At 45.2% G+C, this 24,706-nt stretch overlaps 1 protein-coding gene across 4 annotated transcripts in view; it reads left to right on the top strand.

Moving 5' to 3' along the window:
* SBNO1 (strawberry notch homolog 1) overlaps window positions 1-24,706 on the top strand; it is a 1,077,952-nt gene that overhangs the window by 541,071 nt on the left and 512,175 nt on the right. For all 4 annotated transcript variants that reach the window (XM_069214997.1, XM_069214996.1, XM_069214993.1 and 1 more), the window contains one exon: window positions 14,777-14,928. In XM_069214997.1, coding sequence (XP_069071098.1) covers window positions 14,777-14,928 — 152 coding nt within the window. The remainder of the gene's footprint in view (window positions 1-14,776; window positions 14,929-24,706) is intronic.

Genomic DNA, 24,706 nt, shown 5'->3' with positions numbered 1-24,706 from the left:
CAAACCATATACTAAGAAAGTGGAATGCAAACGCAGGGCCCCAATCTAGGTAAGTAAATCGTGTAGAGGGGAGCTGGAAGTACTAGGAAACCACACGGGTAAGTAATGTAGTACAACCCAGCTACCAGGAATACAGGAGTAAAATACTGGATTTCCCCAAAAGCACCCCAAAGGATGAAAAGAATAAAATCAAGACACCCAGAACAGCCTGCAAGGAACCAGCAGTGGAAAACCGAAGATAGAGACCTGTGGAGAGAGGGGGCCAAGTCCAGAAGTGTCTGTGGAGTCCAGGGGGAGTAGGAGATACTACCCACTCAGAGGTACCTTTTGGAGTTGGTGGACGAAGAAGGAAGACTGGTCAGCACTGCAGCACAGAAGCCAGAGAAGAGTTCCTGATGGTTGCAAAAGGTGTCCCACACTGTAAGCTGGATTGCAGATGTGTGTCTGGGAAGGATTTCCACCAACAAGCCTTGGCAAATGTAATTTGCGGTTCGAGGAAACGAGATGATGTCTGGGACCAGCAAGGTCCAGGAGCACACTACCCAGGAGGGGGAGTCACAGGGGACCCTCTGCGTCGCAGAAGGCCAACAGGAGCAGAGGCAGCACCCACAGGTGTCCCACAGGACAGGGGCACAAGTTGCTGAAGGAGCCCGTGCAGCACCACAGAAATTGCTCCCATCTCGCTGGGGGACTACTCAGAGGTCCATAAGTTGCAATAGGGGGTGCTGGGGCTGGAGCTACACGTCGCCTGAAGTTCCCCTTGGAGGTGAAGCAACAAGCCTTGGCAGCTGCAAAGGACGCGGTGCACTGGGGTACTGTCTTGGAGTGGAAAAGACTTACCACCACCAAATTGCAACAGTTGGTAGAGAGGACCAAGGGCGACTCTCCGGACCTCCACCACCCGTGATGCAGGACCCACGCCACTCAGGATGAGGGGAGATTAACGCAGCATGTCATCGATGCAGCCAGGTACCTGTAGTTACAGGGGAGTGATGCCTTCACCCCAAGGGAGATTCCTTCTTCTCCTTGTGCAGGCTGAGGAGTTGCAGTCTTCTTAGGATGCACAGCCGGGGAAATGTTGCAAAGCTGGCAGGAGTTCCGGATACAATGTTGCAGAAGTCTCTTCCTTGTGGATCTGCAGCTTGTAGGTTCCTGGAGGGTCAAGTTGTGGTTCCTGAGGCCGAAAGTCGAAGTAGAGGTTTCAGAGGAGTTCCGCTGGAGTCTTGCAAGCAGAATCTGAGGAACCACCCCAGAGGAAGACCCCATATAGCCAAAAGAGGGGGTTTTGTCACCTAACCAGGTACCTATTTGAGGGAGCCTGTGACGTCACCCGCCTGACCAGGCCGCTCAGATGCTCCCAGAGTTCCCTGCCAACCTTGGAATCAAGATGGCAGAACCCAGGGACCCTCTGGAGGAGCGCTGTGCACCACCCCTGGGGTGGTGATGGACAGGGGAATGGTCACTCCCCTTCCCATTGTCCAGTTTCGCCAACAGAGCAGGGACTCGGGGGTCCCTGACCCGATGTAAACTGGCTTATGCACGAGGGCACCAAATGTGCCCTTCAGAGCAAAACCAGTGGCTTTGGGAGGCTATCCCTCACAAGCAAGACACACCTTTTTCCAAAGGGAGAGGGTATTACCGCCCTCTCCCAAAGGAAATCATTTGTTCTTCCTTCCTGGGCTTGATCAGATCAAGCAGCAGGAGGGAAGAAACCAGTCTGAGGGGTGGCAGCAGCTGGGCTGCCTGGGAAAACCCTGCAAGACTGGTGGTAGCAATGCTGGGGGTCCTCTAAGGATCCCCCAGAGTGAATGGAATCCTACTTCAATACTTGCAACAGTATTGGGGTCTGATTCCGGCATGTTTGATACCAAACATGCACAGGTTCGTAGTTACCATTAGGTAGCTGGACAGAGGTAGTAACCTATGTCCAGTACACGTGTAAAATTGCGTCCACGCACTCCAGAAGTCTAGTAAAATGGAGCTGGAGTTTGTTGGGGCACCTCTGCTAGTGCATGGGTGCCCTCACACACAGGTACCCAGAGGTTTTGTGACTTTCTTAAAGTCTTTTCAAAAGACCATGTTCCTTTGTGAATTTTGGTCTTTTTGGCTCCAAGGCGTGCTTTTTCGGGATCGCAAAAGATGAGGACGACGAAGGTTTCAGCTGGCTTTCTTATTTTCGACTCCGAAAATTGATGTCTACTGGAGTCGGAAATTGAGCTTTTTGTTGTCTCCGAGGTTTTCGGAGGAGTAGCCTTTTTCGGTGCCGAAGTGGGAGGTCGGTCACCGACAGTCTTTTTTCAGGCCGAGCCATGGCCTTCTGGCAGTGGCGTACCCAAGGCCTTTTTTTTTCTTTTGTGAGGGTGCACGGGCAGACGTACTCACATGTTTTCTGGGTGTGACTGGTCTGTCGTCTTCTGATTCTTGCTCAGACTCCGAATCTCGAACTGAGACTGCTGTCTGCATCAATTCTTCCTCTTCTAAGTCGAGATGTTCCCTGCTCTTCGACACAGTTTTGAGCCTTTTTGCTCTTCTGTCTCTGAGAGTCTTTTTCGATTGGAAGGATCGACAGGCCTTGCAGTTTTCCTCCCGATGGTCTGGGGAAAGGCAGAGATTTCAAACCAGATGCTGGTCTGTGTACGGGTATTTCGCGTGGCACCCAAGACAGAATCAGAATGGAGTCCGATCCATGAAGCTCTCCATGCGGTCGGCCTGAATAGGCCCGAGTTGGGCGTGCGCGCCCCGAAGGGCGAACAAAGTTGTTCTCCCGGCGGTACTGCTGTGTCGATGGAAGAATATTAACCTGATCGATACAATACCGACAAAAAGAGTTTTACAAAGTAAATCTCTGAGCGAGAGGAAACCCGTCCAAACCCGACGGTGGAAAGAAAACAATCTAACCATGGAGTCGATGCCAATGCACAATGGAACCAAAGAGCAGTCACTCAATCCCGTGACTCGAAAAACACTTCTTCGAAGAAAAACAACTTGTAACACTCCGAGCCCAGCACTAGATGGTGGACTAATGCACAGCATGTGAATCTGCAGTAGAACATTGTAAATTTTAGTGACAGCTTGGCGTGTGCCTCCCAAAGTCAGCAGCACCTGTATCAATGCAGATGTTGCCGGTTCCCTGTCTTTTATCCCAGTACTGCTTCAGATAGCGCATTAGTGTGGCGTATGTCATGAAGGTGCCTTGTGATATGCCATAATCATTAAACTCATTAACCAGGCTATCAAATATGGCCAGTACCTGATCTTTAAAGAGGTCCCCCCACAATGTGAGGCCCGCTCTCTCCCAGGTGGTTGCATCCGGGTGAGTGTGCATGTCTGAACAACCCAGCAGTACCCATAAGGATAACCCTGGTGCGTATGGCATACCAGCATTTCTTGGCAACTCATTAAAATGTTAATGCCTTCGCGTGGCAATTCTGGGCCAGTTCTCAACATCCATCTCAACACCTGTTTGGAGGTGCGGTCCCTGAATCCATCCCCTATTTCGTTCTGGTTATGTGAGGCCAGCCAGCGCGTAGGCCATTGGAGTTGGGCAGCATCATAATAATGCTCAGTTTGGTGCACCTAGCACCCCTCTCCCCCTTCCACTGGAGCATATACATTTGTGCAGCGCCACCCATTTTCGATCCTTTCCCCATATCACTTATCCGCATAGACCGCATGTCGGCAAACATCTTGCACTGTAGCAGAGCTGGGATAGCTGAGAAGAAATATAGCAGCCTAAGAAGTATTAGCATTTTGGATATAGTAACTCTCCAATGGGGGAGGGATATCCAAAACTGGAGGGAGGACTGCATTCCCGCTAAGGCTCTGCCAATATTTGCATCCATTAGGTCACTCTCTGAGTGGTATATTCTAACACCCAAGTACTTAATGGTTTCAAGGGCCCATGTAAGAGAAGTTATTATTCCCGCTGCTCCTCTGATAGAGATGTAAGGGGAAACACAGGATTTCTCCCAGTTCACCCATAACCCAGACGTCCTGCCAAATTGGCTTAGAAGAGCCATCAGATGACTTATTACTAAAACCTTGTTACGTAGGTATATTAGGGCATCGTCGGCATACAAGGATACAATATACCATCTATCCCCTGTTCGGAACCCCACTCAGGTGCGCGCGCCCGGAGAGCGCAAGCCAGGTACTCCATCACCAGTGCAAAGATCAGTGGTGACTGGGCATCCCTGGTGGGTCTGCATCCTATAGCAAAGGAGTAGGATATCAGGGTGCTTGTCTTCAGACATGGCAAGGGGGTGTTATGAAGAAGAACAATCCATTTAAGGAAACGGGGGACCAAAGCCCATTTTTTTCAGTGCTGACATCAGGTACTCCCAGCCCAGGGTGTCTTAACGCCTTCTCTATACCGAGCAAAGCAACCCAAGCGGTGTCCTCCGTCATCTTGCCCAGCTCACGAGCATAAATAGGTGTCTAAGGTTCATAAAAGAGGACCTTCCCGGAATAAATCCCTTTAGGTCGGGGTGAATTATACTTGTAATTATGGGTATCAGTCTGATTGCCAGAACCCTGCCAATTATTTTACAATCTGCATTAAGCAGGGAGAGAGGGCTGGAGGACCCCATCAGTAGGGGGTTTGTACCCGTTTTAGGTAGCACCACCAGCGTCGCTTCACACATGGAAGCAGGTAGGATTTCCTTAGTGTACGCAGAGGTATACTGTCAGCAATTGGGGTCTTTTGGTACGTGATATAAAATTCAATCTGCTAGCCATCTGTTCCAGACATCTTGCCTCTTCTATTTCCGATGCTTGTAAAGGTATCTTCAAGTCATCGCCTGCGGATGTTTGCAAACAAGGGAGGGGAATGTTATCCAAGAATGTCTCAATATTATGAGCTCTGTGTTCTGGGGTAGAGTATAATTTGGAATAAAGCAAGCGAAAGATGGAGTTGGTGGACTCTTGTGTCCAGATCTCAGGAGCCAAGCTGAAAGCTTCTGGCTTTGTGTCTCTCCGTGCGTTTCCTCGCTTGGTATCCTTATTAATTTACCAAGCTGGTCAAGTGCCGCTTAATGATCTATATGGACTTGTGCTAGTGGGATGGCCGCCGTCCTGTCTGTTGATAGCTGTTCATATAGTCTCATTTCAGACTCCAATGATTGTGGCTCCCTGCGTAATGTCAACCTGGTGTCATAAGCTGTCTTAATCGCATGGCCCCCTCGTTCTGCAGTCTGTTATGTCCTTAGGGTTGAGGGACATTCATGCCAAGGCAGCCTGGCCCCATGCGGTCCGTCGCATTCCGTCTTGGGCGGGGATGGGGCATGACGAAGGGAGAGCCCTGGGCGCCATGGCAATGAATGTCTCCAGAGGTGGCGTTCCTCCACAGTCCAGCAGATCCTCATAAGAGGGTGATGAGACACCCCTTGTGGATGCCAGTGTGCGGTCATTCACATGCCCCCAGCAGACCTAACACCGCGGGCTGTGAGATGACCAGTGGTGAAGCAGCGGGTGCCAGCCACCTTCATACGGCCTGTCCTGCCCTCCCAATGGGCCATGCGGTAGGAGTCCCATCCAGGTATGCAGATCTAGTGTGCTCTTGCATGGTCCCAGCACTCCCCGCAGCCACAGGGCTCCTCCATAACGATCCCTGCAAGATTAACTGCCCACAGAAGTAAATAGGTACTGCCAGAATTATATCACTATTTAACCGACAATCAGCCAGCCGGTAGATGGGTCCAGGACACCCCTGCCCCAACGACTTTCCATGCCCTTCGAATGGGGGGGTTGTTGTCAGGTGAGGTGGTCCACAGTGGGAATAAGGGTTAGGAGATTCGCTCCCCAGCTTGCTGCTGCAGTCTGGTGGGATCCACACGCAGTCTTGTGTTGGTGCAGCTAGCTGCAGCATACCCCTCCCCCCTGTCCGCCTTACTTCGCGTCCACCATTATCCAGCTGCCGGCCAGGCCCCACCGGTATGATGTCCGAAGGGGGGGGTCTGAACTGTTCCACATGGCCCCAGCAGTGCGCTCCAAGGTTCGCCTTACTGCTCTGAGGCCAGTCGGGCAGCCATGTGCTGTGATGTTTGTAGGTGGGAGTGGGGGGGGGGGAAATGGTTAAGCTAGGCCCCTCAAATGGCCTCCCCAGTCATGGCAGCCCTGCTTTCTCTGGTGTGGTGCAGATCTGCGCTACTCCGCCTCCTTGGGCACCACTTTCCCGGCACCTGCACGTCAGTCCTCCAATGCATCTGCGACCCTGCACGACGCTCTGCTGCACCCTCAGCTCCGCCAGGGCAACAGCGATGTCTTACTGGTTCTCTTTATGACTGCTGGAGTCAGACAGTGAACTGACCATGGTTATGTTGTGGGGGGAGTCAGGATGTGTCTTTGAGGACCCAGGTTGCCAGAGCTCAGTTCTACACGATTTGTATAGTCTGCATCTTGGACACTCCCCTATGGAATGTATTAACACAGATTTTGTTACAGGTCATATAGAAATGTCGGTATATATGTATTATGTGATACATAATTGGTAAATAGGTAGCTGTATTATAGCTGTATATTGCTATAAAGGGTAGTAGTTTGCAAATTTCAGCAGAATACCCTGATTAATCAGTTTACTTGCCGCCATTATACATTTTTATGACATGTTTATTTTAATTTGTTAGCTTGGTTGAGGTCTTTTTTTATTAATTTTTTATTATGTGAAATGTTTCAGTTAGTGAAATACTTGACATAGCACACGTGTTGGCCATTCATTTCTATAGTGCAAAGGTCAACTCCCATATCAATACCATAGTAGAGGCAAGATTGGTGTGGTTACTGATATTGGCCAGTTGTGGTGTGCAACGGTATGCAGTGCACAACACATACTATAACTGAAATCCCTGCTGTGCCAGTCAATCAATCAATCAGTAATTTGTTAAGCGCGCTACTCACCCGGAAAGGTCTCAAGGCGCCGGGGGGCGGGAGGGAGGGAGGGAGGGCGGGAGGAAGGGTGGGGGGCGGGGTGCTGCTACTGCTCGAAGAGCCAGGTCTTGAGGCGCTTCCTGAAGGTCAGGAGGTCCTGGGTCATACGTAGGAGGGCGGGGAGGGAGTTCCAGATTTTGGCAAGGTGGGAGAAGGATCTGCCGCAGGTTGTGGCACGGTGTATGAGGGGGACCGTTGCGAGGGCGAGGTTGGCGGAGCTGGCGTGTCGGGATATGGAATTTGAGACGCGTGTTGAGGTAGGTCAGTCTGGCGTCGTAGAGAGCTTTGTGAGCATTGATTAGGAGTTTGAAGATGTTCCTTTTGTTGACGGGTAGCCAGTGGAGGTCTCTGAGGTGGGCTGAGATGTGTTCGTGATGAAGGAGGTTGAGGATTAGACGAGCTGAGGTGTTCTGGATGTGATGGAGTTTCTTCTGGAGCTTGGCGGCTGTTCCCACGTAGAGGGTGTTCTCGTAGTCCAGTCTGCTGCTGACGAAGGCATGGGTGCCCGTTCTTCTGGTTTCCACGGGAATTAATCTGAAGGTCTTGCGGAGCATTCCAAGGGTGTTGAAGCATGAGGACCAGATGGAGTTGATTTGCTGGGTCCTAGAGAGCGAGGAGTCCAGTATGAAGCCGAGGTTACGAGTGTGGGTGGTGGGCGTTGGGGTGGGCCACCAGAAGTCGTCCCATGCTGATCTGTTGGGACGAAGATGGTTATCTCGGTCTTCTCCGAATTCAGCTTGAGGCGCCAGTTGGCGATGGCGTGGAGTCCTGTGTGGAGGTTGTTCTTAGCGGTTGCGGGGTCCTTCGTGAGGGAGAGGATGAGCTGAGTGTCTGCGTAGGAGACGATGTTGGCGAGCGGAGCCATGTAGACATTGAAGAGATTGGGAATGAGTGAGGATCCCTGGGGGACTCCGCAAATGGTCTTGGTGGCCTTCGACAGGAACGGGGGGAGGCGGACTCTTTGGGTTCTTCCAGAGAGGAAGGAGGTGAGCCAGGCCAGGGCTCTGTGGCAAATTCCGGCGTCGAAGAGGCGTGTGCGAAGGGTGTGGTGACAGACGGTGTCGAAGGCTGCGGAAAGGTCAAAGAGGATGAGGGCAACGGTTTCACCTTTGTCGAGCCTGCTCCTGATGTCGGTGCAGGCGATAAGGCCAGTCTCAGTGCTGTGGTTTTTGCGGAATCTATACATTTATTTACTGAAGTCACGTGGTAAAGAAATACAAAAATAAAAAAAACGACCAAGTGCAAAACATGGTGAGTGAGATCGGTTATGGTGCGTGATGTTCATTATTTGGTTACGTTTTTTTTTCCTAACTGAATTCATTTTTTTATTTTTTATTATCTGTTGTATTCACCAGTCCTTTTCACCTTTTTGTATGGTCTTTGTCTGTGCACAACTGGCTATAGGACCTGGCCTCATAACCATCTACTAGAATATCATAGAAAGTCTGAAACTCTGTAAAATGGCACCAGTTTGTGAATAAAATGAAATGGTGGCCTTTTTCTTGCAAATTTCATAAAAATACATTTCACAAATTTACTGAAGTCTAAATGCATGCTAATATGAATGCATTTTCTGATGTATGCATCTAACTGCATAGTCCCTCAAGGTGCCAGGCTGGAAGGGATCTTTTTATAGCAACCGTTCATGCGTACAAGTGACACAATTGACTTTTCCTTGACTTAGCAATGTGCCAAGAAGTGACAGTATAGACCTGCAAAAATCCCCACCCTTCCAATCAAATGTTAGATCTTTTATTTTTGTGCCCTTGAAGGAGCTGAAGCAGCAATCCTGACTCTTCATCTGTGTTCATCAACTGCAAAAGAAAACTTGAGTTGTTTGAATTTGTGGCTGTAGACATGTTCTGCATGCTCCTACCATTTAGTGTTGTGCTCAGATTTTGCAGGTTGTTTTGTTCGAATAATTCTTAAGAGTCACAGCTTTTTTGACTCCTCCCTTAGTAGTTCTTGTGCATTTGACTGACTCAATTGTTTGTTTTTCTCAGCCACATCCGATGGCTCACCAAGATTTGATGTGATCCATGTTCATTCTTAGAGCCCTTATGTTTTAACTCTACTCCCACCTTAGAGAAAGACTTATTACTTTCTACTATTTCTACTCCATGACATTGCACTTCAAAAACTGTCCCACAATGTTGGGTCCCCTTTGAATTTTCAGTCTTCGACATGGAGAATGTCGACATGTGGTAGGTGATAGAACAGACAGCTTTCAGGAAATGCTCTTGATGCAATGCTAAATATCTTTAGGATGACCACCATAGCATCTGCAGCCTCTCTCTCATAATGTTGAATGTGCTTTCTGTCTTGCCTTTCATTGTTGAAACACCCTTTGTTATTGGAGACATAGGTGCTTGGGGCTTTGTCAGGTTGCAGAAGCAACCAACCAAAGAACACGGATGTCTTCAGGGAACCAGATCCCCTCAGTGCTGAGAAGGAAGGCTTGGTCTCGTCTTTGGACTTCTCAGATCACAAACATAGTCTGACGTTATTGGCTCTAGTGCAATTGAGGCTGAAGAAGAGGAAGAATGAACTCCATCTCCCTCAGCTAAGCTAGCATGCCCACTGACGATGGGTGTGACGCTCTGTGGAAGGTCATCCAGACTCAAGAGTGTGATCGAAGTAGAGTAGTGTGGTAGTGTGCAAATCTCATAAGAGACCACAGTCTGACCGAGATCACGTCTTGAGAGAGTTTGGCTTCCAGCCCTTTGCAAGAGCGTCACACCCATCGTCCCTTTGATCAGGAGAGGTTCCTGCACCATGTCTCAACATCTTGAAGGCCAAAGGCATCCTTTACACCCATGCCCTCTTTGACACCCAATTCCATCTCGAGATTTCCATCCACTATGAATTCGAACAGAAGCGGATATTCATCTACCCTTGATCAAGGAAGATTTCTGCCAGTGCCCTTGTGTTGGTTCCCTTTTCTAGATGAATGGCTGACCAAGACTATAGGCAGGCAACAGTGCCTATTCCTCTCCCAAGCTGCCATCTCAGTCCTCCACAGCTTGGGAGTTTACTATAAACTCCTCCACGTTACTTCAACATCTCCAATGTCTCCAAGTGCAACCTTTTCTCATGGCCATCCTAAATGCAGTTACTGGCAAGGCGTACCCAAAACAACAGAGTACAAGCTTTCCAGCAGCTGCTACCTTTTTTTATTCACTGTAACAGTGATGCGCCGCCTGGAAAAGAAGACCTCTTGCATATCCGTAGTCTTCCATGCCAGGCTCCACTTGTCCCTACAAATACAGAAAAGGTGAGGGAAGGATTCTTGCAATATGTCTAACCACTCAGTCGCTCAGATAATATTCCAACCCATCATTGTTTTGCCCACCATGCCACCTCAGATTAGACCCTGCCATATGTAAATCAATCTTGACCTTGGTCCAGTGGCACAGTCCAGCCTAAACTGCCAAGCCAGGTCCACTCTGAACTGGAACACAAGTAACCCAAGACTGGTTTTGCCCTGCTCTGGGAGTGCCTCCCAACAGTCATCAAAGGGTCACTGGGAAGATAGTGTTCTGTAGCGCCACTGGCTTTAGACCATAATAGGCACTGAATTTCAACCTAGAACCCTACTCCTAACAACAGCTCAGCGAATGGAGTCTCGGGCTTGTAGGGCTACCCTGCTCATGCAGGAGCACCCTCACGCTTGGGGACATGCACTCTGCCCCTGGGCTGAAGGGCCTATCAGAGGGGTAACTTAGTATCCAAGTGCAGCTACCACGATATAAGGCAAGCCTTATATCTGAAGTGAAAGGTGCATGCACCATTTCATGCAGGCTGCAATGGTAGGCCTGCAGACAGTTTGCATGGGCTCCCATGAGTGGTATAATACATGCTGCATCCGACGGGAGCCCCCTGGTGCACAAATGCCCTGGGTACCCAAGTACCATATACTAGGGACTTACATGAGTGCACCAGTATGCCAATTGTGGGGTGTAAAAGCTTACCAGCAACTAAATTTAGAAGAGAGAGAAACCTTTTGGTTCCTGTAAGGAAATGCCTTCTTGGCATGGTTACCCCCTGACTTTTTGCCTTTGCTGATGCTAAATTTTGATTGAAAGTGTGCTGGGACCCTGCTAACCAGGACCCAGCACCAGTGTTCTTTCCCTAAACGGTATCTTTGTCTCCACAATTGGCACAACCCTGGACCTCAGATAAGTCCCTTGTAACTGGCACCCCTGGTACCAAGGGCCCTGATGCCAGGGAAGGTCTCTAAGGGCTGCACCATGTCTTGTGCCACCCTGAGGACCCCTCACTCTGCACATTCACACTGCCTCACAGCTTGTGCGTGCTGGTGGGGAGAAAATGAGTAAGTTGACATGGCACTCCCCTCAGGGTGCCATGCCAATCTCGCACTGCCTGTGGCATAGGTAAGTCACCCCTTTAGCGGGCCTTACAGCCCTAAAGCAGGGTGCACTGTAACACAGGTGAGGGCATCTGTGCATGAGCACTATGCCCCTACAGTGTCTAAGCAAAACCTTAGACATTGTAAGTGCAAGGTAGCCATAAGAGTAAATGGCCTGGGAGTTTGTCAAACACAAACTCCACTGTTCCATAATGGCTACACTGAAATCTGGGAAGCTTGGTATCAAACTTCTCAGCACAATAAATGCACACTAATGCCAGTGTGGAATTTATTGTAACATGCACCCAGAGGGCATCTTAGAGATGCCCCCTGAATACCAATCCGACCACTAGTGTTAGGCTGACCAGTTTCTGCCTGCCTGCCTGCCTGCCTGCCACAAACCAGACGAGTTGCTGGCCATATGGGGAGAGTGCCTTTGCCACTCTGTGGCTAGGAACAAAGTCTGCACTGGGTGGAGGTGCTTCACACCTCCCCCTGCAGGAACTGTAACACCTGGCGGTGAGCCTCAAAGGCTCACCCCCTTTGTTACAGCACCCCAGGGCATCCCAGCTAGTGGAGATGCCCGCCCCTGCGGCCACTGCCCCCACTTTTGGTGGTAAGGTTGGAGGAGAATATGAGAAAAACAAGGAGTCACCACCCACCAGTCAGGACAGCCCCTAATGTGCTCTGAGCTGAGGTGACCCCTGCCTTTAGAAATCCTCCATCTTAAGTATGGAGGATTCCCCCAATAGGATTAGGGATTTGCCCCCCTCCCCAGAGGGAGGAGGCACAAAGAGGGTGTAGCCACCCTCCAGGACTGTAGCCATTGGCTACTGCCCTCCCAGGCCTAAACACACCCCTAAATTTAGTATTTAGGGGCACCCAAGAACCCAGGAAATCAGATTCCTGCAACCTAAACTAAGAAGGACTGCTGACCTGGGAACCTGCAGAGACGACGGAAGACAACTGCTTTGGCCCCAGCCCTACCGGGCTGTCTCCTGAGTCGAGAAAACTGCAACAGCGACGCATCCAACAGGGATCAGCGACCTCTGAAGCCTCAGAGGACTGGCCTCCACCTAAGGACCAAGAAGCTCCGTGAGCAGCGGCTCTGCTCAACAACCAGCAACATTATTGCAACTTTTCTGCAACTTATAAAGACTTCACGTTTCCCACCGGAAGCTTGAGACTTCACCCTCTGCACCCGACTCCCCCGCCTCGAGATCCAGAGAACAAACACCACAGGGAGGAGCAGCCCGAGGCGACCACCCTGGACCCCCACAGCGACACCTGCAAAGAGGATCCAGAGGCTCCCCCTGACCGCGACTGCCTGTAACAAGGGACCCGACACCTGGACCAAGCACTGCACCCACAGCCCCCAGGACCTGAAGGAACCGAACCTCCGTGCAAGAGTGACCCTCATGCGACCCTCTGCCTAGCCCAGGTGGTGGCTGTCCCGAGAAGCCCCCACCCCCCCCCGTGCCTGCCTGCACTGCTAGAGTGACCCCGGGTCCGTCCATTGTTTCCTATCTAAAGCCCGACGCCTGCTTTGCACACTGCACCGGCCGCCCCGGTGCCGCTGAGGATGTGTTTTGTGTGCCTACTTATGTCCCCAGTGCTCTACAAAACCCCTCTGGTCTGCCTCCAAGGACACAGGTACTTACCTGCTGGCAGACTGGAACTGGAGCACCCCTGTTCTCTTTAGGCGCGCTAATGTGTTTTGGGCACCTCTTTGACCTCGGCACCTGACTGGCCCTGAGCTGCTGATGTGGTAACTCTGGGGTTGCCTTGAACCCTCAATGTTGGGCTGCCTATGCCCCGGAACTGAGACTTGTAAGTGTCTTACTTACCTCACAAACTAACCAATACTTAACTCCCCCAGGAACTGTTGATTTTTGCACTGTCTACTTTCAAAATAACTTCTTGCCATTTTAACAAAAACTGTATATGTTATCTCTCCAATTCAAAGTTCTTAACTTACCTGTGTGGAGTACCTTGCATTTTATGTATTTACTCCAAATCTTGAACTTCTACTTCTTAAAATAAATTAAGAATTTTTTTTTCTATATAAAAACATACTGGCCTGAGTAAATCTTTGTGTGTGTTCCTCATTTATTTCCTGTGTGTGTACAACAAATGCTTAACACTACCCTCTGATAAGCCTACTGCTCGACCACACTACCACAAAATTGAGCATTAGAATGATCTACTTTTGCCACTATCAACCTCTAAGTGTACACCTTGGACTCTATGCACACTATCTTTCACTTTGAGATAGTATATACAGAGCCAACTTCTACGGGCGTTATCAAAGGTAAGCAACTTGTTCTTCATTAATTTAAAAAAAAATCTGGGGTAAGCATTGGGTAAGGGCAAATTTTCAACAGATATAAAGTTTTTTCCAGAGGATTTTCTATCTGACTGCAAATTCCTCAGGTCCATTCCTGCTCCCCATTTTGTTTTTAGTTTTTTTTAAGAGTGGCGTTTTAAGGCTTTTAAAAGGTTCTCTATTAGATGTTGAACTGTCAAACTTGAAGTCTGTTGTGGTTGATCCGGTTTAAAATCTTTAAAGAGTTTCTAAGGAAAACAAATGTCAGTGTGCAGGAATGGTGCCTATATAGTGCTATATGATGTTACTTTAAGAGATGGTGTGAAGCCACCAGAGTCCAGTGGTGCCACCTTCTAGCATGCACAAGCAATTAGCATAAAAAGTTATGGATGTATTCTGGCACCTGGGGTAGTTCAAACTGAGGACTCTCTGGTCAGGTCGTATCCATCAGAAGGACCATTACCCAAGGTTTGTAACTTGTTAATTTAAGTCAGAACTAGTACTTTGTGGTGTTGGATTATGTGGGCTCCTTAACAGATTCTCAGTAAAAGGCATCTGATTTAGTATATTGTTTGACCACAGTACTTTCTGATTGATTTACAATAAGTGTCTAATTGTCCTTATTAGTCTTTACCTCACTTCATTAGGTCATTTTTACACCCCACAATGTTTGCTTGTAGATGCTCCTATTGCTACTTCATAACTGTTTGTGAAATTCTAACTTTCTAACCTATGTTGTGTATTTTCTTAGTTAAAGATGTTTTTAAACATTTTAAGCAATTTCCTCTTTGGTATCCTAAAAGATTGCAGTGGGTCCCTCTGCTTTGTGTTCTGTTATCAAGTATAGTAAATCCAAGATCAATGGAAGCCCAAAGATTATTCAGTTGTCCATGTCAGATTCAGAGCTGTTGGCTGGAAATAATTTGAGCTCTGCAGGCTGCTCCATAACTTGAGGTTTCTCCTATAAGTAATGTCAGTGTTGATTGACCAGTGAAGTCAAAAAGGGTATTCAGTTTAGGCAGTTGTTTTTTCTTTTTTTTTCTTTTTTTTTTTTTTAAACCGTTTTTTCTTTCTTCCTTTTATATTCCTAAGCCCATCATTTTAGCAAGGTTTTGCTTGTATTTAAGCTGTATATGTTTTCTATTTTTTGCCTTCAGAGGAGTTTTACAGTCTCTTATTGAGAAGCACTTCCCTGCTCCTGACCGAAAGAAACTCTTCAGCTTGCTGGGAATAGATATGACTGGTCGCAGCAATAACAACTCTCCTAGGGACAGCCCTTGTAAAGAAAGCAAGCCTCAAAAGCGCAAAGGTATGATGAAATGTACTTACCACACAACTGAAATGTTGAATTATACAGATTATTCTTGGCTTGAAACTGACATGAAGCAAAGTTTAATTTGTGGTGTTACCAAGTTTTTGTAGAATATTTGAAGATATTTTATGCACTGAATTTCTTTTATTTGATGTAAGTGGGTGAAGGATGGGCTGAATAAAATACTTTGAAATTTAATTTGCCCCAAGACCTTGTTGGTTCTGTTGGGTGTTCTCAAGAATCATTTTAACCATGCTCAAAATTAAAACAAGAAATGGAATAAAGCTCTATATAGATATGCTAGAGACTTCCACTTGCATATCCCTTATTGTAGATTATTCCACAGAAGACAAATTGGATCTGGAAATGTTTGAGCGGTACCCCTGCGCATGCCGGTAGTTGGCATAGTTTAGCTCTGCATCGGCCACACTGGAAGTGACATGCATGCTGCCTATATAGACACCACTTCAGCACGCAGACTTCGGTTTCTTTTTCATAACCTTACAAGTAGGAATCGCGGAGTCTCGAGCAATTGTCAGACTGGTATACATGTCTCAGGCCCTTAAAAGGGTGACCCTGCTGTGTATTCAGTTCAGAGTGGGGAGGATGGGGTGGGAGGGTCGGCAAGGAATCTGTGGCTGCATAGTCTACCAGATAAGGAGTTACCAAAGGTAAGTAACTTGTTCATCTGATAGAGATGTCTAGCCATAGATTCCTTACCTTAGAATCGATGCCCAAGCAATACCTCCCTGGAGGTGGGTCTGCAGAATGGATTTTAGACCAAAAAGTCAGAAGAGGCAAAATGCCTGTCTTAATGGACCTGTCCATCCAAGCAGTAGTGCTTAGTAAATATAAGGAGAGATGCCCATGAAGCTTCCAGACAGCTGTCCAGGACAAAGACTCAGGGAGCAAAAACAGTGGTCTGAGCCTTGGCGGTGGGGAATGGGCGTGCAAAGCCTCGGGGTGTTACTTTATGGCCAGTGCATTGGTGAGCTTTATGCAGAGCACTATCCATTGTAAGATGCTGCATTTCTCCATGACCTTCCCTGCTGGATTCCTACACACCCTACTAAGATTTGATCATACACCTAACTCTTTTGTGAGGTCAAGGTAGAACCTCAATGCTCTTTTTGGGTCAAGGCAGTCTAAGTGGTTAGCAAACCGAGTGGACAGTTGTGCAGTAGCCCAAAAGATGAGGGCATCAGATGAATTAAGACCAGATGTAAGTCCGATATATGCATCATGAATAGGTAGGGAGGAAATATGTTGGAGACTGTTGTGAAACCTTATTACAACAGTTAACCTGAACCGAGAAGTTTGGTCTGGCAACCACAAAAGGCCGAAATGGCTGATTAATAGCTCTTACCTAATAGACCAAAACTAACTTTGTTCTATGCTTTCCAAATGGCACCAGTATGACATGAGGCAAATGTTGCTCTGGTTAGAGGTGTGAAATGTGTGGGGCGGGGGGCACATTACGTTTGACGGACTTTTACTCAGTCTTGCTAGACTTCTCTAGATCTCACAGGCGCTCCCTACAAGATGTCACATTTCAGATATTACCCATTTTTTCCTCACTGCCTACAGCTCCACTCAGTGTTGACTGTTTAAACACAGATGAAGTATGGATACTCACACTGTTTTCCCTATTCCAGAAGTTGAGCTGTGTCAAGATGCAGTGATGGGCAGCATTGATTCCACGTAGATAAAATTTTGACCTCCTCCCATTGTATGTGTCACTCCATGTCACTTACTCCAGACCGTTCCTTGCCACTGTATAATCTCCCGATTATTCCACACCTCATTTGATATCTATTGTACGTTCATTTCAAACATTCTAGCAGGTCTGTTGAGTTTGCATGTGGAGTGTCCTGGTTGCATTCTCATTTCATTGGAGAGTTGTATGAGTGAAGAGTCTCTGCGCTTCACTTTCCTATCCTCCCTGTTTTGTTTTAAATAACTGGCTTGCCTAATTGTCTATTTCCACTTTTAACTAGTGTCTAGTTTGTTGCCCACCCTTCAATGGTTGGGGCTTAGTTGACTTACATTACTATACTGTATGCATCTTAGCCAGGAACATAGCACGATGAACCAACTGAGTCTGATTTTAAATGTTTGGTGCATGGCATCAGTCTAAGGAATCCTAATTTAGGTGTGTTGAGACCTGTCTCCAGTAGTCTTGAAGTCCTGTGCGGCAGTACACCATGGTGTTATGTTCTCAAACTTGGGAAGGTGTGTTTTCAGTTATGTTTTTAGTTACCTGGAACTCACATGTGTTTGGTAGAGGAAATTGAAATTTATATATTTGAAGCAAGTGTTTCTACATACTCAATGAATTCCAGTCTGGTCTGTTCTCCTTCCAAGACTGCTGTCTGTAAGTAGTCTTCACAATGGGATTTAAGCTCCTGCCCATGTCTAGTAAACATTTTTGGCAATAGCTTAATGTAGCTTTGTATCCTCCCCTAATAGTTGATATGGTCAGCAGTGTCCCACCTGGGGATAGTTCTCTTACTTGAATCCTCAGGTAATTTAGCACATAACACATTATAGCTAAGAAGTTAATCTAGTGGTATAATGTGAGCTAAGCAAAATTGCATTCATATAGTCAGCCTATATGTAGATTGCCTACTACTTTTATATGCTAGTGAGCTCAGTTCTTCCAGTGGAGAGGAGTTGTTGAAGGTGCTTCATGGTTATTGTTACAGGCATAGCATGCTTCAGGTGATTACTGTTGCCACTTCTTATGGTAGGCCCTTCCCAGGAGCCTACCATCCTCATGGGACTAGTCACCAACTCTGTATGTCGCCAGTCCTGACATTTACTCTGTCGCCAGGGTTCACTCCGGACCCTTCTATGCTTGCGCTGGTTCAGAATCCTCAGGCGTCTGTACCAGACCCAGTTCTGATACCAATCCCTCACCCCAGTCAGCATCTGTATGGCGACCACCTCTTTGTGGTTCACACCCGCAGCAGGAATTGTAAGGCATTTCAAAAAGAGGATGTTGTCCAGATGGGTAATGTTTTGTATCAAGGTGTGTTATGCCCTTGCTAAGACTGAACTGCCAGAGAGAATCCAAGACCATTCCACCATGGCAAAAAAAGTGAAAATGCACTGGGTTCCTGCTAACCAGGTGCCCAGTGCCAGAGCTCTTTCCCAAAACGGCAGTTTTTCCAGTTGACAAAACCTTTAGCACGGTCTGTGCAAGTCCCTTGTAAATGGTGGGCACAAATTGTGCCACCCTAAGCAACCCCTCACCAAACACATGACAGGTTGTCATTGCAGGCTGCATGTCTTGGTGCAAACAAAAGTGAAATCACGACATGGCACACAGCCTGTGTGCCATGTTCCTTTACACTGCATGCCATACATGTAAGTTACCCATCTAGCAGGCCTTACAGCCCTAAGGCAGGCTGCATTGTATTACATGTGAGAGCAGGTATATCCCTGCTATATCTTTGTCAATTTTCAGGCATAGTAAGTGACCAGGGAAGCTGTGCTGGAAACTGGTCAATACGAGTTCCCCAGCTGCATGATGGCTTCCCTGAAAATAGGGATGTTTGGTATCAAACATCTCGTATTGGTGAACCCACACTGATGTCTGTGTTGGATTTACCAATACATGCACCCAGAGGGCACCTCTGGTGTGTTCATGGGCTGGTTTCTACCAACCTGCCACCCGAGACACCATTTTGGACCCCTGGGTTGAGAGCCTTCTGCTCTCAGGAGGCCCAGATCAAAAACCTGTCTGGGAAGAGGGTGCAACACCTCCTCCCACATGATGACCTGCAGGTTAGCCTTCCTAAGTTGGCAAACCTCAAAGGGCTGCTCCTTTTGAAATGCGAAACTGGCTCACCTCATAGGAGAGGAAGCCACGCCCTTTGTACAGGATTCATTTGGCACCTGGTCAGGCAGTAAAATTAGCTAGACCGGTAGGCGTGTCACTGGGCTACTGCGAGCTGGGACGATTTTTCTGAAGTAGCCGTCTTTGTGATGGCATACTTAGGAATTCTGGGAGTGGATTATGCCCACTTCTCCTAGGCAATGGTCATATAGGGTGTGTAGTGACCCCAAAGGTCAATAGCCCATTGGCTACTACCTTGCACACCTCTAACAGCCCTAAATGGGCACATTTGATTATGAAACAGGACAAATATACACATTTGCAAAGAAATTTGATTATTGGAGACACCAAAAAGGGAAGGAGTCAGTTAGTAAAAATTACAACACAGAAAGGAAAATATCTAATGTGGGGATGAGTGAGAGATCTGACACTGACTTTGAAGAATCGTCACGGGTTGAGTCTCATACTTCATTACAAGATTAATTTGATTTTTTAAGGAAAGACCGAAGAACAAATCACAGACCCTGGAGGGGAGGAATCAGAACAAGAGACAGAGGCAGAAGAGATGAGGGGGCAAAAGAAACTTTGACCGACGAAGGAGGAAAGATGACTCGAATCAACAAACGATATTGATAGATGACAAGACGGTGGTCAATTTGTCCAATATTATATTAGACGAAGAGGACAGAGAGAACTTGACATTAGGCCTCTCGTACCGCCAGCCCGATGATTTTGACTACGTGCAAAGTCGCATTGATTTGTTTTTATTCATACGGAAATTAAAATTGTTCAAAATCCATACAGTTAAAAATAAGAGGACATTGTCTCAGGTGGTGAACATTGAAGAATCAGGTATACACAGTGAGAGGCACACAAGTCAGAACTTACTTATTGAAGATATGATGCTAATGAAGGACCTTTGGGAACTGGAAGACAGCTCTATGGAAGAATTAAATGAAGAACAAGTAATTGAAAGACTGGAATTAGAGGGCATACGTTTAGACCAAGAAGGAACATCAGGGCTGAAGCCTAAGTCTAGAACTATTCCAGCATACAGTGGAGACATAATTGATCAATTTTCTGACACTTTAATTAAAGGATTTAAGATTTTGAGGGTCCAGGTAGTCAAGAAAGCAAAAACACAGAATAGTGGGTACCATAAAACATTGAACAAATTGTCCAATAATCCAGAAATTGTGGTGCTGAGTTCTGACAAAGGAGGAAACATTGTAATTTGGTCTAGACAACAATACATGGAAGAGGCCTATACACAGTTGAATGATATTAAATGTTACAAAAGAATTAATTTGGAGCATGTGGAAAATGTAAAAGTAAAATTTGATCTAGAATTGGCACAATGGAGAGACAGGGGTCTCATAAGTGAGCAAGAGTACAGGTTTCTCGAAGTAGACTTCCCCAAATTACCTGTATTTTATTTAATACCAAAGATCCACAAAAATGCACTCAAACCACCTGGGAGGCCCATCGTCTCTATTTGAGGGAGCCTGTTCGAATTTGTATCCCAGTATATAGATGCATATTTACAACCGCTAGTTAGAAATTTATCATCTTATTTACAGGACAGTAGTGACTTTTTAAGAATGATCTTTGATGTAAGCTGGGAAAGTGATTTTCTTTTGATGACATTAGATGTAACAGCACTATGCACAAGCATCCCGCACAATTTGGGAGTTCAGGCAGTTTAGTATTTTCTAAAAAAAGAGATCTATTAATTTTTATCATCATAGTAAAATGCTGTTAGAAATGATCTCATGGTGTTTACATCATAACATGTTTTATTTCAACAATGAGATTTGAGCAGCCATGTGGTACAGCGATGGGAACATGCTTTGCTCCTAGTTATGCCAACCTATTCATGGGTTGGTGGGAGGAACAGATCTTAAACAACTTCCCTTTGGACAAATGGAGCGACAATATTATCATGTGGCTCAGATACATTGATGATATTTTTATTATTTGGAAGGGAGACCCAACCACTGGCAATAATTTTATCAAAGAAATTAACACCAATGATTGTAATTTGAGATTTACAGGCAAAATTGACCCACAAACAATCTAATTTCTAGATATCAAAGTGATTGTTGTAGATAACAGAATTGAGACCACACTGTACAGGAAGGCCACAGCTGGAAATAGTATATTACATGCCAGAAGTCACCATCCACAGTCATTGAAAAATAATATCCCCTTTGGAGAGTTATTGAGAGCAAAAAGGATTTGCACTACAGAACAAGAATACGTAAATGTTGAGAGCAATATGATAGAGAGATTAAGACAGAGGGGGTATTCCAATGAGATCCTAGAGAACAGTACCACAAGAGTTAAATCCCGTACCAGGGATCAATTGTTGTTTACTACAGATAAGAAAGGAAACTCTTTGGAGACTAAGAAAAATAACAAACGAAAAGATACAGGTAATGTGAGATTTATCACTACTTTTAACACTGTTCATGAATCTGTAAGAAAGTTATTACAGAAACATTGGCATATGCTTAAAAGTGATAGTCATAGGCACAGAAATAAGTAACAGGCCGATTATAACATACAGGAAAGGAACATCGATGAGAGATATTTTGGTCAAAAGTGATGAGACAAGTTAAACCTTTGAAAAACAGTTGGTTAAAATCACAAGATGGATTCTTCAAATGTACGCCTTACATAGGCGTGCAAAAATTGGGAAAATATCAAAACCATTGAGCAAGCTCATAGAATAATACATACTATCAAAGGCAGATATGACTGCAAGAGTGAATATGTAATCTACATTTTGAAATGCAGTTGTCCAAAGTTATATGTAGGCAGCACCAAACTTCAAGTACATAAAAGAATTTTGCAACATCTAAGGGCTATAGCTAATAAAGATGAGTCTTACCCGGTTGCCCGGCACATACATGAGTTTCATGGTGGGCGTACAGAAGAGGTCAGATACAGTGTAATAGATGGTATCAGAAAGGACATTCGTGGAGGTGACAGGGAGAAACATTTGAGAAAATTAGAGTCCAGATATATATTGGCATTAGATTCAAGAGAACCAGTGGGGTTGAATTCAAGTGAAGAGTTATGCATACATTTAAGCTAATATGGTTAATTCAACCATTACTAATAGTTCACATTTAGTGACAGGAAAAGCTTGTAATTTTCGAGCAAATATAATGTCACCCAATTCAATTTATGACGTGTTACACGGCCACATGAGATTTCTCCTATTAACAAATGTCCAATAGGATGAACTATACAAATTAGTTTAGACACTGTTAATTTCTCTAATAACATATGTGTAACAGTTTCTCCGTGATTTGAGTTTTGGAAACATTTGTGATTTATTTGCATTTTGTGTCACATTTTATTATTTTTCAATGTAGTGTATTGCTTTAAGTGAATTATAGCACATGGGATATATAAAGGGGGCCAAAATTGCAGCCTGCAGGTTGATAAAGGCGGTCACGCCGAAACACGTTCCTGTTTTGTTCAAAAAAACCTACTGGTTTAAACCATCGTGGAGTACTGGAAGCCTTAATGATCTTTAAGGTACTGTTTGATATATATATATATATATATATATATATATATATATGCTGAGCCGGGATTACTCAGCTTGTGTACAATTAAACTCTTGTTTGTGCGTACAGTTACACCCTCTGTGTATGGTTATTTTCACTGATTTACAATGTCAAGAATTTGTAAGTTTTGGTATACCTTACATCCTTTTGATAACTCCGGGGGATTCTCTGTATATATGATTTACCTTTTGATAAGAGTATTTATTTACAATGATCCTCTTATTAGTCTTTAATATGATGATGTCTCTTATACTTTTAGAAGGTATGTGTGCAGCCTTATGCTTTATTTATGGCATTAATCAATATAATGATGTGCCATTGATGGTATAGTACAGTACTGAGGGTGTCTGTCCCAAAACCCCTTCTTGTATTTCAAAGATGGTAGCTTGTAGACTACATCATTAGTTTATGTGGGTACTTCTTTTACCCTTGGTGTTTGCTTTACATTTCGGTGATACGTGACTTTACTTATGATTGATAGTAAAAGTTATCGACTTTTGCTAGATTTAGTACATTGTAAACTGAAAGGTTTTCATCTTATGAGCCTTTAGACATTATGGGCCTGATTACAACTTTGGAGGAGGTGTTAATCCGTCCCAAAAGTGACGGTAAAGTGACGGATTTACCACCAGCCGTATTAAGAGTCCATTATATCCTATGGAACTCGTAATATGGCTGGTGGTATATCACATTTGGGACGGATTAACACCTCCTCCAAAGTTGTAATCGGGCCCAATATATTTTTGCTCTTAAGGTTCCGTCTTATAGCCATTATAGTTTGGTGGTTATTCTACTCATTTGTTTAGACATTTGTTGGTTTATACATATCCTTAAAACATCCTTTCATTTTTTCCCGACATTGTCAGGTTATCATAAGTCTCCTTTAAGACAGTCGTTCCATAGAGTCTATTAATTCTATTGTACAGAGTACTTAATATTCTTGACTCTTTAGGGGTCATTCTGACGCTTTGCGTTATTTAAGATTTCCTTCTTTTCTGTAGGAAGTTTCCCTCTAATAGTGTACTTTTTCTTTTCTATGAAGATGTTCATATACGTTTGCACATGTGGGGTGGGGAAATACGTGTTTACTTCATAACTTATAAATTTTGTAGAATACTGTTAGTATTATATTAAAGTATTGTTGCTCTTCTAGGTGACATCTATCTTTATTATTCAGCTGACTCCAGTAGTTTGTAGGTTTGGTTCACACTTTGCGGAGTGCTGTCCCTAGATGGAATACCCAAATTAAGTTTAATTCTTTTTTATTATAGAATCCTTTACATTTTCTGGTTTAAATATGGGAGACCTTTTCTAGATAATCTTTAGTTGGGTCTTTATTCATATAGTAGGGTCATGTGCTAACTTTGGTTTTCGCTAGGCTGTCAGTTTCTTTTTCAAGCTTACTGTCTTATTCAACTTTATGCTACTATTGCTTGGTGGTGTCTCAGCAAATTTGCAATACTCTGACAGTTTGAATGGCTGTTGCTTTCCTAAGTGGTATGATGCCCACTATAGGTTCCATACTGTTATGTCTGTATTGTCTGACTGATTACTCTGCTTTATTTTCATATCTAGAAGTAATACATTTACTCTTGTTATTATATAGGTGTTTAATTATGTTGCTCCTATGTCAATATATATTTCACAGCATATCCTAGAGGTATTTGTATTATTTCTAGTTACGTTTCCCAGGGAAAAGACTGATTTTAGGCCAATAGTTGCTATTGTTGTCTTTAACTTCTTTTTCATAGAACACGTTTTATGCTTTATCTACAGGAGATGGGCCTTTCTCTGTGTTTTTACAGGGCAGGTCTGGCTAGGACAGAATTTAATATGGCAAGGAGTTACTGCTCAGTGGAATGGCCTGATCTATTTAACATGTATTAAACATGCAGTTTGGGTCTGGATATACAAGAATTTGAATTTTTATTCTTAGGGTAATTTGGCAAAATTGTCCTACTGTCATGGGCAACGTTAACCCCATGCTTTCAATATCTTTGGGACTTTAATTCTTTGGTCTTCTCACCAGATGTTATGGGTGAGCATGCATGGGTTCAGATATCATTAAGGGTGCAAAAAGTTTTATATTCATATTTTTGGGTGGCTTCTAACACAGATTTGTCATACTAGCATGAATACTCTTATTCCCATGCTTTTGAATGTCTTATGACTTTATTTACCTGTGACTTTGGTATCTGATTCTAAGGTAAGGAATCTATGGCTGGATGTCTATCAGATGAACAAGTTACTTACCTTCGGTAACACATTATCTGGTAGACAGGATCTAGCTGCAGATTCCTTAACGAGCCCCCAATTTCCCCTCATCCTCCCTGCTCTGCAAACTGAGTTCTTT

Source organism: Pleurodeles waltl, chromosome 11, assembly GCF_031143425.1.
Source record: "Pleurodeles waltl isolate 20211129_DDA chromosome 11, aPleWal1.hap1.20221129, whole genome shotgun sequence".
Classification (NCBI taxonomy): domain Eukaryota; kingdom Metazoa; phylum Chordata; class Amphibia; order Caudata; family Salamandridae; genus Pleurodeles; species Pleurodeles waltl.
This window is presented reverse-complemented; position numbering and strand designations above follow the sequence as displayed.